This window comes from Anopheles coustani, chromosome 2, assembly GCF_943734705.1.
Source record: "Anopheles coustani chromosome 2, idAnoCousDA_361_x.2, whole genome shotgun sequence".
NCBI classification, from domain to species: Eukaryota; Metazoa; Arthropoda; class Insecta; order Diptera; family Culicidae; genus Anopheles; species Anopheles coustani.
Window position 1 is genome coordinate 23,330,872 of NC_071289.1, and position 16,948 is coordinate 23,347,819.

The window sequence follows — 16,948 nt, forward strand, 5'->3', positions numbered from 1 at the left end:
ACCTCCTGTGATTATGTCGGTTGCGGCTGCGGGAGCTCCGGGAAATGGCGGCGGGACATCGCAGGCAAATAACAAAAACTACGCCCGAACCGGCTGGGTGGGAGCTATTAATTATTCACTGTACCTTTTATATGATGTTATTCGATCGACTGATTTTCTATCGTACCGTGTGGCCGTGTAGTAGGAAGGGCGGAACCAAATGTGTAGTGAAGCGAAAACGAGAAGATTGCTAATAAATTATGTTTCAGCGAAATCGAATAAAACTAAACGTAGGATTAAAACCACATCTGTTTCCTCTTTTTCACATCTGCTTCATCAGTGTGTTTTTCGTTTATTTCCTAGTTTTGAATACACTCTTCATGATGTTATGTTGCCTTTTTTTTGTTTCTGCTCGTGTTGTGTTCACTTGCATCTTACATTTAAACCACAAACTGCTTGCTTGTTGCTAACTCAAAATTACGAAAGGTCATTCAAAACGGATTTCCACCTCACGCACTGCATGCTTTCCTCGTCTAGCTCTCGCCTCCACAATGCACCCCAGGGCGCTCTGCACCTTTTCCCACCCTTGGCCCTATTCTATCATGGCGATTATGACATATATGAATCTTAGTGGATACCCTGGACGCTACAACGGAAAGTAAAATGGCATCGTAAGGCCGAATTGTTTCTGGTTATCCTTCAGACGAATTAAGAAACTTTCTGATGACAAGGAGAAAATCGTACTAAACACGGACGCAAAGTACGCGTGTTAGAGGCGCTTATACCGTTTTCCTCATTGTGGAACGCCGTTGTAAAACAAAATTGTGTGTTCTTCGCAGTTATCGGAAGAAAAATTTTATTTGTTGCTAAAGCGGACAACACATTCGAAACGCAAAAAAGGGGGGATGATAAAATATGACGCCGGTTTGGCGAAACTAAATGCTTGTCCAATGCACTCGGACAACTGCTTCATGGCGGCTGCATGTGTGTCGTTATAATTATTTTATTAATTTCTTATGTTTCTGCCAATACCAGGACGCCAAAAAACTATACATCCAACCTTCCTATCGCCTCCGCCGTATACCTTTTCTGCTTTGCGCTTATATATGTATAAGTATAAAATATTGTTCATGTATAAATCACAATCAAATTTAGCTCCTACCACCCCGAACAGTCGATCAACGTTACTGCATGTAAAATCGTTTCCGTGCTTCCAACATCCCAAAAAGGCGCATGGTGTGGTGGGAACAGAAAGTGATACTGTGTGTAACCACCTCCTCTACCAAAGCCATGTCGTCTGCCGTTTTACGTTTCCGTTCAAACGCACATCTTAGCTCGACATACTAGCGTTTTGCTTTCGCTTGCCTTAAGGGTGCATTTGCTTTTACTTACCTAATGGCTGCCATTTTCTTATGACTTCTACCGATCACGCGTATTACAGCCCATCAACCAAGAAGTGGTTCGGTGGCGATGAGAAAACGAAACTACGAAGGATAGCTAACCGCGTGCAGCGAACATCCCGGATAGTGTATCGCTACGACAAGCTGCACACACATCGAAGACTATACATCGATCATTTTAAAAATCCGACACTAGGTGCGTCTTTCACAATGTGATTGTTACATTCAGTGGTCCGAAGCCGTTATAGTTCTTCAGCCAACGGTGTGTCCACGAGCAAAGTTAGAGCGACACAAGTTAGTTTTCGTACTCCTTCTACGCTACAGTAAAAATATCTTTCCTTCGTAGTGGTCAATGTCTGTGCAAGCTGAAATGTTTTTTTTTAGTGAAAAGATTTAAACCAATGATTCTTCTACACCACCTATTATTAGATAAAAAAAACTGCACAGCGAAGTAACAACAACTTGAAGCAGAAAGGCTACGCCGTTTGACTTTATCCATCTAATTTCTCAATCAATATAGGCCGATTAGAGAAGAACCGTACACTATACCACAAAAGTCAGTACAGAGCAAGCCAAAACAAATGCCATTTGCTTCGCAAGGAACAACTGTTTAACAAAAATAAAAATGAGGGAAAAATTTGGCAAAAGTAAAATAAGGGATTGCTTTCAACGATGTTTAAAGTAATTGTGCAAAATGACGATGGAAAATGCACGTAGCCGTAGAAGGTGCACGAATTTCAAGTTGTATCACTGCTGTATGCCTTTTTCACAGCATGCTTGGACATTTATTCTTTTCTTCTTTGGCGTAACAAGCGCTACGTTTGAGACCACGTCAGTCCATGGCTTACTAAGCTTTCCTACTTGTACGTGGATAGTCAGTACTTCTGTTCGGTATTCGAGATACATCAGCTCTCGCGTGTCCTGTTCGTACCAGCTCGCCAAGGTAGCACCCACCCTTGGATAACAGAGTGGCTTGCAGCAATATATACCAAAAGCTTATGCAAATATACGTTTAGACCAGCGCAACCCTTTTACACGTTTCCTATCCATTTTTCGATTGTGTGTGAGCATTTCGCTATGATACTATTTTTTTAACTTTACAGTGATTTTGGTTAATCTAAGTCCACTTACATTAGATGCACAAGTTTCCGGTAAGAAATATTTGTTCGTACCACCCAACCCAATCGTGTGTGTCCTGAAAGGTTTCCCGCCATTCGTTTGATTTTATTGTGGGGTTTTAGTTGTTGGTGATTGAACTTGACAAAAATGCTTCTCTCTGATCTACGACGATCACCAGAACGGGTATCCGTATTGTATTGTTGTCCTATTAGATTTCCTGATTATGGTCTACCCTTTTCTTTGCTGTTATTGCAAAGGGGGAGTGGAAATGTCGAGCTTTACTCCCGTCTACATCAAATGAACACATTATGCTTTTGCTGCCGATGCAGAGGTTATTTTTCTTTTTCTAATTTTTCTCACGCGTCGCGACAAGTTAGACAATTACAGTAATTTTTTTTTTTAATCTATTTGGTGAAGCTTCCAGTGTTCGATTTCACGATCCCCATATTCGAATCCAACCTTTTGGGAATTCGATCTCCCACAACTCGTCCCACAAGTTAGTGCGCTGTTACGCGGACCTAGTGGGGAATGGTGATAAAAAAAAGTACGTGAGATTAGAATCGTTTTGCTCCTAGTTCTGACCATCTTTATTATCCCACGCGTATCACCTCGGTCCCATTTTCAACACTTATTACTTGACTTATTTCGTAGTCAAATTCAGTCACATATTTTAGGCAAAGCGTACCGGACACCCTTGGAGTCAGACGGGTTGGCCCCCCCGGGGGTGACCATCCGATCGGTCTTGTCAAGCGCAGGTGCATTGACAAGAAGAATGCACTAAAGCGGCCACACGCAATTGATGTACTCTACCTGCCTCTAAACTTTATTATATGCTACACATATACCGTGTGTCCGTGCTACAAAGCTTCAAACGCGTGATGATGATTGATATTTTTAAAATGAACCTATGTAGAAAATATCTTATCCCTCACACTTATCACGCAACCCGTGTGCATGCTTACGATGGACCATCTTTGGGGTTGCAGTGTGTCCTAAACATGCTCACTGTAGTCCGATGGTCCGGGTTCACACTTAAATGTCAGCATTTCGCTGACGTTGTCTCCCCTCGCGCTTTCTAACCATAGTTTGCCGCTTGTATGCGACTGAGTAGATAGTAGTAGTATTATTATTATTATTATTTAGTGTTTGTCCAGCAATGTTCCCTTTAGAAAAAATGTACTTATTGAGCATCGTGTTCCTTTCGTTCATTCTCAAAATCGCGATGCTATCGAAATGGATCATAAACGATTATGATTATTCTGATCCTTTGATTGGGATGGGTTTGAGTCTGACGGTATGTACTTGTGTGTGTGTGTTTGTGTGAGTGTGTGTGTATGTGTGTTGAGTGTATGTAGGCTAAGGTTACAAGTATAAATATCAGTCGTCTCTACTCCTACAGAGCACTTTTCTGGCTAAGCCAATCGCCTGATCTCAGAGAATCTCGCAACACCGGCAGTACCTTGGGCGCGGTCCGTTCGTCGTCGGTGGCGGTGTGACCGGGGCGAAGTAAGCGTGTACCTTTATGTTGGGAAGATGATTCTGGCGAGAGAAAAAGAGGTGGAAATAAAAGATACGTTAGGAAATGTAGCATAAAATGGAAGGGGCAAGCACGTTCATTGCGGTCTTCAATCAAACCCAGGATAGGTAAAGGTAATGTGAGGCAAGATGCACCGCTTAAGCGAAATTTCGCGCGAAAGCGAAATACTCCAAATTTTCAGAGATCGATTCTTTAGCCTATCTTCTTCAAATTGTTACCAAAACGAATGCTTTTAAGAACACTCTTCTCTAGCCGTCGTTGTAAATTGTGGGGTAAAACGTCCTAAATAGTGGGACAGGAAAATATATGCCACTCAGATGGCCATAACAGAACGTACTTCCGACGCTACTTACCCGTAAACGGCGAATAGCGTTCCTAGAGATAAGTTGGCAGTCGTACAGCTCTATCCGCTGAAGGTTGTGACAGGATATCAGATGTTCCAGAGTGGCGTCGGTGATCAGCGGACAGTTGTCCAGCTCGAGGACGGATAAGCTTTCCGCGGCGCATCCTCCCCCGGCTAGCTGCCGGATGCCTTCGTCCGTTATCAGTTCACAGTGCGATAAAGTCTAGAGACAAAACGAGGGAGCGAGTTAGAACGCGCTCGATCATTTAAATGCACCATGATACTCGTACCAGTTTCTCCAGACTAGGACATCCCATGGCCAAATGCCCTAGGGTGGCATCGGTGATTTGGCTGCACTCCTCCAGATCCATACGCTCCAAATATTTACAGTTCTATTGTGGCATGGAAATCAGTACAAGCAAGGGTTAATGTCATGTATCCAATTACGGACGGGGCAGTGGAAGCCCTTTACCTTTGCCAGCGCCGTGAAGCCGTTGTCCGAAAAGTGCGCACAGCCGGCCACCTCGAGCGTGTTGAGATAGTGATTATTCATGGACAGGGCAAGCAGGGACTGGTCGGTAAGCTCCGTGCACTTGGAAACGCACAGCTGCTTCAGATTGCAGCACTTCTCCGCGATCCTCGATATCGATGCATCCGTTATGCTCTTCGAAGAGAGAAGATGAAAAGAAAGTAGCAGAAGTGAAACAGATTAGCATACCGTGCCATTTGTCGGACAGGACAGCAGCAAAAAGGTGTTACTCACATCACAACTATGTAGATTTAGAACCTCGATGCCGGGACAGTAGAGGGCTAGCGCGATAACGGCTCTATCGTTCACCTGTTTACATCCTGTGTATGGCGCAAGGCAAAAAGTGGAAAGAAGATAGGGAAATGATAAATAAATAGACAAACACATTGTTGACCATCGCTCGCCGCGGGAGGGTAAACAACTCCGCCGGGAACAATCCGTGCTTCCTTAAAGGTGCAAATTACTGTTTGCAATGGGAAAGATTATTCTGTTTTTATGAAAATTATAATCAACAAGATACAGAAGCTTCCGCGACGGGTAACTGTGGTTGGCAAATTTTAAACACTTCAAACACTTTCCAACCTGATAAGCTTAAATAAATGTTCATCTTTTAATTATTTCTCGATAGCGCATGAAACTGCAAGTGGTTCAAGTTAAGTCTGACTCGTACAACATACAATCTTGTATGTTTTTTCTTCATTAGTTTTTTAAGCTTATCTTGTCCCAAACTATTCCGCATTTTCATCATTCAATGGATGGTGTGTATGAGGGCAATTTACGGCTTTGGCAAAAAAGTCGGGAGCTTTCCGTTCGAATAAAATGCTCTTATTAACCATCAATTACGGTTTGCGTACCTTTACTGCTAAACTTTTTAATTTTATTGCATCCCCTCGCCAGAGCCTCCACGCCGTTCTCCGTTATCAGATTGCACCAGGATACGTTGATTTCCGTTAAATTCTACCAAATAAAGAAGCAGACCAACAAAACGTTATATCAGTCAATCTTATTCCGTCTTTGCCAAATGGCTGGTTGGCCTCACCGGACACCCGTCGGAGAGTGCCTTAAGGCTGCTGTCGGAAATCTGCGAGCACGACTCCAGGTTGATAGCGGTCAGCTTGGAGCAGTGCCTGCTGAGCGGCTGTATGGCAACGTCGCTGATCTTCTTGCACTCGGACAGATCGAGGTGTTCGATGTTATGGCAGTGTTGGGCGAGCGTGCGGATCGACTGGCTGCCGACGGACTGGCAGCCGCGCAGCCGCAAATACTTGAGGAACCCGCCGCACCGCAGCGAGATGTTCTCGATTACTGGGCCCTGGAAAGAAACATAGTATAGACGACGCAGCCAGTAAACATTAGCCCGCCGACAGTGGCTTGGATAAAAATCGCTTCGAGACGTACCTCAATATCACGCTGGAAATCGAACAGGTCAATCTTTTGCCAGTTGGATCCATCTAGGGCGAGCATGTTCCAGTATCGAGACACCTGAATGGAGATATCAGCATATCGTTAAAGTAGAACAGAATACCATATGTTTTCCCCCTTCTTGACCCTAGAAGTTCACTTCACCTGTCCACAGCGGCATAAGGAGGTTACGTCGAGGTAAGATAAAATGCGAAGCAAAATTTCCTTTGGTAGTTTCCGTGAGATCTCGTCATCCGGTATCATGCATGATTTCTGCAATAAAAGCAACCGATTTATATAGTTAAACAAAACAAATGGTTGTACTATCACCCATACAATATAAGCATTTTGATAAAAAAAATAAAGCCAACATAAGTCAACCCCTTCTGCTCGTCTATCAGATCAAATGAACTTGATACATTAAATACTGTGGACATTATCACTTTTTTGGTAAAACATTTTAATGTAATCTACACGCTGATTCGGCAGTCCTGACAACAGACGTCCAAATTTGTCAAGTAAATTATTTTAACGTGTATAAAGCCACCTTTATAATAGCGATGACTGCTTAGAGAAGTAGGAATGGTGTTTTAAAGAAAAATTCCTGTTACTATTAAATAATTTGTAACTGATTTCTCCATGGTTGTCAGTTCAAAACTTATCTTTTTTTTAACTTCGCACGACATGAACAACGCACGAATGGCTTTCTAACCATATAAAAGAGCCAAAATATTTAAAAAAAATATGAAACATAACATTTAACAGTTCTATTAACATAGATGTAATTGGGTTTTGGATAAAGGGCTATATAACGATTCTAGTCTGGATGCTAAGTTTACTTGATCAATCTTTACTTATTCTAAAATACACAACAGAAACGAACAAAATATAAGCTTCAACTGATACTAAAGAACAAGAAAAAACCATTTTCCGGTAAAATGACCATTTGTTGCCTCAATGGCTCAAACACTTTGGAACATTTCAAATTACTTCTTCAAGGTAAAAGTAACACCAGTCGCATCTTCATCATCGTCGTTTCGAGAATGGTTGAGGAGTTCGATGGGAAAACCTTTAAAACGAAAATCCGTGTAGCAACCCAATTCAGCGATCAATCTTTGAAATGACAAAAAGCAAGAATACGCTCCGGCTCCTCCACACTGTCAACTGAGTTATAGTGTTATTTTAGCTCCACCGGACTTTCCCAATTTCTATCGATTCTGCTGACAACACGAAGAATGATTTCTTTGTTGTGGCGCCACGTTTAACATTCCTCCCCCCAAGGCGGTTCATGTTGTCGGGGAGTGAAAAAAAGGACACCCCACATCCAGTGTGTCCCGTGGAAACCGGAGACAAGGTGGCCAGGGGGCGTGGAGTCGGCGATAAAAACGGTGAGGCGTAAACGGTTACCCCTCGAGACCCTTGCAAACGGTTGGGTCAAGTAATGGACCGTTGTCGGAGGTCAAGGTTTGTGCAGACGCCTCGAAACGATGGGGATTGGTGTTTCTGCAAGCAGGGAAGAGAAAACGATATCGCGCACGCGGTCCCGAACAAAGCACCCGAAGCAGAGCTCGTCGTTGTCGCTTGCGATGGCGAGGAAAGTTTGGCTTATTACAGTTTCCCGTTCGACCACAGGGAGTCACAAAGTGCCCTAGGTCAGTTCGCCAAGGAGCGACGATATGCTGAGGATAATCGCTGCGCTAACCCGGGTAAGGGAGTGGGTGATGTTGTTTGGGGGGGGGGGGGCGAACATAAGCTAGTCTAGAATTCGTTTCACGGGGTTGCCAACAGATCCTTCATTTCTGTTCGACACGGGAAGGTATTTAGGCTAATGCGACCTTCGAAAAGCAGCACATTTTCACGTGCAAACACAAGGGTGCATAGTATTAAACAGGGCAGTAGTAACGGACATCGGTCACTGGTGTAACTATCGTCCATTCAGACAATATCATTTACGCCCAGACGGTATGAGGGTATTTTGTGTCGCCATGGACAAACTTCTGGTGTGGCGGTTTCAAACCTGCTGCTGCACACGCCGACTATAGACTTCGAGGCTGCGCTGGCTTTGATACTGTTCCTGGTACTGCAGGTAGTGATACTGGCGCTGCTGCTGATAGTACTGGACGTGTTGCTCCTGCTGCTGCTGTTGGGCTCGCACGCCGTTACCATGGTGATGATGGTGATGGTGATGATGATGGTAATGATGCAGGTGGTTATGGCTCGGTTGGTAACGGTTCATCTTTGGTCTTCTTTTGGGGAACACTCGGCGGATTGTCCTTGTCCTAAGTGTATGTCTAAGGATCTTCTAAGCGTTTGACTTTTCTATTCCTTTTCCCGACCTTTCCTTTATGACTGATCGCAGGAGGCACGGAAGGCACACTTTGCTGTCACTTTGGTACGAGTACACTTGTTGAAGTTGGAGATTTTTTTGTGAAACCTTCACTACGCCTATCCTCATGAATAGCCTTAATTCCCTGAGCTCTGTTAACTGGAGGAACTAGTATAAATGGCCAATCTCTTTCGATTCACTGATGAGTCCCGAAGGCAGCTATCCTTTTTGTGTACCAAACGGGATCGTCAGAAAAGCCCTTGCGAAGAGAAACGTGGCACACCGTTCGACTGTGGCAGTGATTCTGGTCTGGTTAGGATCTTCTTTGTCTGCTGCTGGAAGCCCTCTCGGCATCACAAGCGTCCTAAGGCGCGTTTCGTCTTTCCTTTTCCCACACTTCCCGCACACCGCGAGGAACTTCCACTGTTGCTCCCGTTTTCCTTCCGTTCCGTGCAGGATAGAATGCTCGGGTTGGAGTTCACGCGTTGGAGTAAATGCAGCGGCCGAAGAGTCCTGAGACGAAGTGGGTACCAGCAGCAACAGCTCCCGTCGACGAAGGAAGTGATGTGATGAAAGTGCGCTACACAACTGCCCCGATGGCACAAAGAAGGGCGAACATGAAACTGAATCCTTTTCAGCACAACCACCAACACCACACCGTCGGGGACGCTGTTGTGTGAATGCTGAATGAAATATCGCATGGTTTGGTGGGAGAGTCCGTCCAGACTACGTTGTTTGTTTTTCGATGCAGACAGGATCCGTTTTCGGCGTGCAAAAGGAGATCAGCGCTGGTGGCCACCCGAAGCGACGAGTGGACGAACGAATCCGAGCATTAATGCGCACGTTGTTAAAGTAGTCGCACACACACACACACACAAAGAGTCCCGACAACGCCATGAAACATCGCAGCAGCCGAAGAGCTTTCGCCGACCGACAAGTGGCGCGAGTCTTTCTGTATTTCTGCTAACCTTACGGCGTACGCTCCCAGTAGGTTGTGCCACGTCAGTATCGGGCGCCCCCAGCGCAGCTTCGGTTGCTATCGGCAACGGTGAGAAGGACAAAAAAACGGGCCACGGATCCGAGACATACTCGCCGCGAGAATGAAGCCCGTATCGCAACTAGGACAAGGCGTCGTCCTGCCCCGTAGCCGGAATGGGGCTAGCGCTGGCCTCTTTGAAATGCATCGTGAAAAGTTCGCCGTATGCCAGCCAGACGCAACCCACAAACGCTGGTTGAACGGCGAGTAGCAGACAAACATAAAAAAGTGTGTGCATCTCGAAGCGCTACCAACCGAAAGGGATTCACTTGCCAACACCAACCCAGACGGCGGGCAGACACGTCGTCGTCGTCTACCACCATCTCCAGCGTGTCCTTCGGCGGGAGCTCGTTATCAACACGCAAAAGGATGTGCAAGGATAACAAGAGCCCAGACGTGTGAGCGGGAGGTGGTGGGAGGTAAATATCTGCGCACGACACGCCCGACGTGGTTCCGGGAATTAATGCTTCCGGTCGGGAACTCGGGGACACCTCAGGGGAACTATCGCTCCCATTAGCTCCATTAGTTGGACCAAGCTTGAAGCCTGGTTTGCAGTAATAAACGGAAAAAAACAACGTAAAGGATTATTTATAAGTTGATGCATAACTTCTAATCTAAAACGATGCCACATTAAAATTGCAACTTTAAGGTGAAAAATGTGACAAAGCGCTTTGCACGCTGTTGCACAAAATATGTGTTGAAACATCCGTAGACGAAGCCGTCCCTCGATGGAAAAAGTCGATAATGTTAATTTGTGCAAAAGAAAAGCGACGCTAATTTACATAAATCATCCACTGGCTCGGGTGAGAAGTAGGGGGAACATTCTTTGTCTCAGCTAGTCGATATCAATTCGCTGGAGCGACACCGTTCCTTTCTGCGGTAGAACAATATTGACGAAGTAAAAAGGTGAAAAAATATTTATAAAATGAACACACCTTTTTTCTAATGTTTCAAAACGTATTCACAGTTTTCACAAACTTTGTTAAGGAACTGCATGATTTTGGTGTTGTATCGTTTGCCGCAGAAAAGTCCAAAAATGTACATTTTCATATTGGATCGTTTGAGCATGTGGCACAAAATGTACAACTCGCTGTGGTTTATAGTAAATGGTTTAGAATAACATTTTTTACAAACGTTCTAAGTTTTTACTTAAAAGAAACATTCGGGTGCAGCAGCTTTGGCCTTTATCTTTATCATTCCTTCTATCGTTCTCGATCGCAAAATTGCATTCTGCGACGTTGCACTTTGCTGACTTGGCTGACATACTTCTAGAGGCGGCAGATTGTGCCGAGCTTACTTGACCTATTTTTTCTTTTTTTTGCCAGTCTCGATTACTCCCATTTCTTATTCGAAACGCAAGCTGCGAACGATTCTGCGTTATCTGTTGGGGCTCAGATTCATGCCCCTCCACACTAACATGGTCCCACCCCATTTTTTTTTGTTTACTTCCTTTTTATTTTAAGCCACTCATAAAGTCACTATATAAATCTGAAAAAGGGCAACATTTTCTATCAAGAAAACCCATCTTTAAACGTCTTCCAAACAATCTACCATGCTCTTTGCCGCGTGTCTGTCTGTCGGACATATTTTGGTAAGCCGACGCACTTGGTTTGCTGAATCATCCGATGCAGCTTATCAGCGCACGCTAGCTATTAGTGCTTGAGAAGGAAGCAGTGCAAATGGCCGGTCCAAACATGGGTTCTATTTTTGTTTTGGTGGTTTGTTTTTTTCTCATTCTCTGTTGATTTGTTTATAATGAACCGTCTTCTGGAAGGGGCGACTTTTTGACCCACATTTCCACGCGGCCAGAGATAATGAGAGGGCAGGATGTTCCGGACTTTCGTTCGGGTACCGGAAGATGGTGGTACACATGCATATTGCATGATGTTGTACTTTCGTGCACTGCATGTCCTATGCTAGTTGGTACAATAAACCTAGGAGGTAGTAAACAACGTCGTTTAAGGGGGGAACATGTTTTTCATTTTAGTAAAAATGAGTCAAAAATATTACTTAAAATTTGACCCGCTTGCAATGATGTCTTTTCATGTACAATGTTTATTCGTTGTTAAAAAAAATACTGGGGATGAAGTTTATTTATAAGAACTTCTTATTTTCTGTGTTTGAGTAAATAAGTAACTTTTTTCAGAAGTACCTGATTCGAAAACAGCAGTTTTGTTTTGTTTTTTGTTATACTCTAACCCCAATATTGTTTTCCTTAGATTTTTTTATGAACTGTTTTGACGACGTATAATTATTTAAATTATAATTATTTAAATATAATTATAATTTAAATTCAAATTCAAAATCATGTTAGGTTTTCATAGTTCCAGATCAAATTGCACATCATATTGTAGCCATTTGGCATTTGAACCGTAACTAACGTTGAAAGGCCTTCGGAAATAAACTAAGATTTTTTTGGGGCTTGTGGGTTGCACTAAAACAAAACTCTTTCCGGTGCTGTTACTGCAGCTCTAATGGAGCGTAGCTTCAAAACTCAGACATCGCCACAAGAACGAAGGCTAGATCGGTCGAACGGCGCGACCAATCCGCGGAAGCAAATTGCTCGATGGTGAAATCGTTTGCAAGCCATCGCGCAACCCTCTCCACACCCGGATGGCCGTTGTTGTTTGTCCGTTCGCGTACGAGCCGCAGACACCCTACGGCCAACAACACGCTAAATTGATGCGCCCCGGCTAGGCGGCAAGTGCTCCATCGACGTGCGTTCTTCGTTTTGCCGTCGCCGTGTTCCAATGGAATCTTCACCTTCCCTACGCCAAGAGCGTAGAACGTTCAATGCTCGCCTTGACCAGCTTTATGTGTCTTGGCCTGATGGTAGTCGTCCAGTTTCTTTTTCTTCTTCTATTTAATGTGTTATTTCAGTGTGTAAACGATGGGCACCGAGCGATCGCTGGTTTGTACGGGAGGTCCACAAGAAAGAAATACGCGCCGAAGAAGGAACCATCTTCGCAATCGCGACTTTTCGTGTCTTCCGGGTGTGTTGGGAAAAATAATTACACCCCGGAAAAACCATTCTGCACGATATTAATGGCAGATTCTATTTTTGGGATGCTTTTTGATTTTATATAAGATACGAAAACCATTACAGTACATTCTAATAGAACAAAACCTATCGGACAATGTAGCTTATACTCCATTAGAGTCATCAAATGGAACTGATGGGTCCGGTTCATGGCATGTAGTTGAAACAAATCGTTACGTGAATCTCATAGAACATTATTTTCAATCAAAAAAGTTGGGATAGTTTAACAGTTAGTATAGGAAAGGTAATTGACATTTGTCCACATACATTAATTCTAGGGATGTAACTTTTTTAAAGGTTAATTAATAAAATAGAAGTCAAATACATCTATCATTTTCTTGTAAAGATTTGCAATTAGCATTTTAATCAAAATTAACTTTTTCATGTGGGATCATTTAAGAATTGAAATGAGACTGTTTGCATCCTGCATATTTTAGCTAAATGTATAAATTATTCTCCAGATAGAAATCATGTATCCTCACACCGTACACATGAATTTCTATAATTTGTGGATTAATTTTACGTGCTCTACAACTTTGTCAAACTTGTCGATACATAATCCCCCCTGTTAAAAAAACACGAATGGATAATAATCTAATTCAAAACGTTGGAATAGTAAAAACGTTTCCTTCTTAGTTAGGTACATTACAAATATTATTTCCCTTAAATAAAAAACAGGATAGTATCGTAGTATACATCGGTGTACTATTCCTTCCATCTCTACCCACCTCGAATCTGTTCCGGGCCAGCTGACTGTGGCTGTGGTTCATCTTGTCGTTCGTCGGCTCCTTGCCGCCGGGGCCCTTCTCCCGTTCTCCGTTGCGTGCCGTCATCCCTTCGAGTCGAGGGTCGCGTTTGTCGGGTTCGAAATGCTACCGGGCTGCCGGGTACAGTGTTTCCGGTGCGCGTTCGAGCGGATTCGGTGCGCTGGAATGTTGTCTATGGCCCACCCTGCTAACTATCCGCGGATGATGGTACAAAACCTTTTCACACACACGCACACACTTGCTGTTTCCCTTCGCGGGGCCAGAAAACAAAGTGCCTGGTAGTAACTGTCCGAACAGTGCCCCTTATCACATGCCGTTGGTTTATCCTTTTGCGAATTTTCTTTACCAAACCAGCGCTCCAGTAAGCTCGCTAACTACGCACTAGCGCAAACGGCACAGCGCCACCACAAAGAAGCGACCGACGTCACACGCGGGAAGGGTTGGGGTGGATCATAGAGGGTTCGGAGAACGGGTTCAAGGGAATCGTCAGCAGCCACGGAGGGCCACAGGGAATGTGAAGGTGAAGGCTGCTGCTGTTGCTAGCTGATAGGTGGAGAATGGAGCAGTCCCGGTGGCGCGCGGGAGTATCGACAGTTTCGGAGCACTTTTCTTTGTTTGTCGCGGTCCGGACGGTCGATGATGCACGCGCACGCACACGAATGCACCGCCGTGGGGTGCGCTGGAGAAAACACCGCGCTGGGAGTTCAGAATCGGGTTCGAATCACTGGACGCACATATCACACTTTTCTACAGGCAGAAAGCTAGAAAGGATGGAAGACGAACATTGGATTGCTGTGATGAATAGGTTTTTTCCATCCTTCACTCAATCTTTGCGGTAGATGAATTTATCACGGGCAACTATGTTAATTCAAAATTACAATCCTCAGTCATTTGAACGTGGGTTGCCTGGGTTAAGCTGAACACAAAAGTGCACCCTTATCTGTACGCGGTTGGAGATAGTAATTTCGTTCACTGAAACCGTCACAGACACATCGAGCTGCTCACGGCGATATTCATCCGCGGGTCGCGTGAAAAAGGGTCAACGGTGCCGTTCGCTTCCGCCTTTCGTATGGCCCAGCATCGGCAAGGACGTCGTTACACTGCAACACAGTACCACCGCACGGGAAAATCCCGAGGAATATGATGAGAATGACAGTTTAACAGCTGCTGCTTTACTACCGTGGCTGTCACTTTTTACCGTGCGAATGCGATTGAATTCTCGGATCGAAGAAGTTCACAATTTACTCATCTCCTTCCCTTTAGCATCGCAGTGCCCCACAACGCTCAAACATACGCACACACTGTCCGTTTTCAACCAAAGCCGTTCTCGGAAATGGTTGAATTGGACGTACCGCGAGCCTTTTTCGCGATCAACAACCCGCCGTCGCATTGGAATTTTGATTCAATATGGCGACGTTTAGTAATGTTTTTTTTTTCATGCTTCGTCTGTTGTTTTTGTTGTGCTGTGGCTGCTGCGCTTGTTGCTGTGTTGCGTTCCTTTTCTCGCCTCGGTGCTGTAGCTATGTTTTATCCCTTTCGCAGCCAACTAATACTCGCTCGCCTGCTCGCACAACCGGGTAAGACTTCGCGATTGCACGCAAATGTTGCCTGAACCGTGTTGCAGATTGTTTGGTCTTTCCTTTTCACCCCGCGGAGGATGGGGTGGAAGAGCATGAATGAAACCATTATTTTCTCGTATGTTGTTGCTCCTGCTCTTTCTATACACTAATCGCTGTTAAAAAAGGGCTTTACTTCGGCGTAGTGCGTGTGTGCGTACGGAGATGAATAGAAGGACACTGTACACATTTGTAGCACAACTGCATGGATAGAGCAATTCCGAAAGTTGTTTTTGTTTTGTTTTTAGAGAACAAGCAGCACTCATTCAATGGAATTGCAAGAAACCAGAATGTGTGATGGAACATGAAAAACCATTCAATAAATGGCTATTGAATTCCTCAAGGACGAGCATAGAAAACTCTATTGACGATGTCCGATTTTCTGAAATCGATCAATTGAATCGCAATCCACCTTGGCAAGCTTTTACCTATTCATTTCATTTTGTTTACAATTCCTTTTGGCAATTCTTCTGCTACAAAATATGGTTTTTGTGGTTACATTTACAGGAAGAGTTGTCGCAAGGACGAAACGGAATTGTTTTGATAATGTGTGTGAGTTCCACGTGCGTTTACTGGTGAGCGAGAAGGTGACGGCAATCGGTGGGAATGCTCTTCCAGTGCTTATATTATGATCGATCAGCTGTTTCGGGGCAATATTTGGCACCAGGGGAACGCCAATGCCATTCATTGCTACTGACCGTTATCGTTTTGTTGATGCCACGGGCTGGCGCTGGCGCAAAGCCTCGACTCGAAAATTCTGAAATGCTGTCTATTTACTTTATGCTCCTTGAACCGCACTCGTCCGAGTATGTCATGTTATGATTGATGTAGGCAAGTGTTGGGGAAAAAATTGGAGGATTAGCTGCAAAGGACGTGCAAGATTATCGATTTTCCACTCGCTCTAGTCACGCTCACGGTCCTGGGATACTAATTGGATAAAAATTCGTATTCTGTATCGCACATCATAATCAATGCTTTCCTTCGCGCAATCTCCACTCGCCCTGGGTCTACACAACACTACACAAACAGAAAAAATGCCTTCTACGCTGCGTTTCAAAAAGTTAGCACTTTGAAAAGCAATCTGGATTGCGGAACAACAACAATTTATGTAACACGCAAGTGGGAATGCTCCACATCCACATCGCAGGCGTCGATGGTTCTAAATTGTGTAAACTTGTTCACCCACAATGCAGCCTACACTAGTGAAGATATTCACTTTTTTCGTCTCCTCCTTTCTAAAACACTAGGCAATGCAATGTACACAACATCAAACGCACATCGGAGCACCCGCTTTTAGGGGCCGCTATTTATAGTTCATTAAGTTATTACTGGTTAGAATCCTATAAAAGGTCAGAAGGCAGGTGCATACCAATCACTGTTTCTATATCGAACGTGATATTTTCACAATTTATCGCACCACAAGCAACCGGCTCGGTCGCGCAACTGTGTCGAATGTAAAGTTTTACCATCGTTTCTTGTTTTTGAGAGAAAAAACCTGTGTGGGAACGAGATAGCACTTAGGGCGAAAAGGTAAAGCAGGTTGATTTGCAATTTAGGTTAAGAAAACTAATTTGCAAATAAATGTTTAGTTCCTCAACGGATTTTAACAAATGATCCCTCAAACGAATGGTCTATTCAAGACATGTAACTTTGTCTCAAGAATGTTACTATATTTTGACCATCTTTTCTAGTTTTTCTAGTCGTTCTCTGCTAAGCAAGAGAGAACAGTTTTTTGATTGAGAGATGAACCGGGTCACTAACCCATTTGCGTAGTATGCACCAACACACCCACATCCGTGTATAGACACCAACCGGGAATAATCGGTTTACCGGTTCAGGTCATCAAGTTTGACCA

At 44.2% G+C, this 16,948-nt stretch overlaps 1 protein-coding gene across 2 annotated transcripts; it reads right to left on the reverse strand.

Moving 5' to 3' along the window:
* Nucleotides 1-524: 524 nt before the first annotated feature.
* Nucleotides 525-16,587, reverse strand: LOC131263393 (F-box/LRR-repeat protein 20). Of its 2 annotated transcripts, XM_058265587.1 has the most exons (11): nucleotides 16,560-16,587; nucleotides 13,439-14,238; nucleotides 6,474-6,581; nucleotides 6,306-6,389; nucleotides 5,947-6,219; nucleotides 5,762-5,864; nucleotides 5,142-5,227; nucleotides 4,851-5,042; nucleotides 4,669-4,770; nucleotides 4,389-4,601; nucleotides 525-4,037 (listed from the first exon to the last, which is right to left on the reverse strand). In XM_058265587.1, the coding sequence occupies exons 2-11, from the start codon at nucleotides 13,541-13,543 to the stop codon at nucleotides 3,930-3,932; spliced, it is 1,374 nt and encodes a 457-aa protein (XP_058121570.1). In that variant the 5' UTR covers nucleotides 13,544-14,238; nucleotides 16,560-16,587; the 3' UTR covers nucleotides 525-3,929. The 2 variants fall into 2 exon arrangements, with proteins under 2 accessions (XP_058121570.1, XP_058121569.1); XM_058265586.1 differs by lacking the exons at nucleotides 13,439-14,238; nucleotides 16,560-16,587 and adding an exon at nucleotides 8,326-8,544.
* Nucleotides 16,588-16,948: the final 361 nt, after the last annotated feature.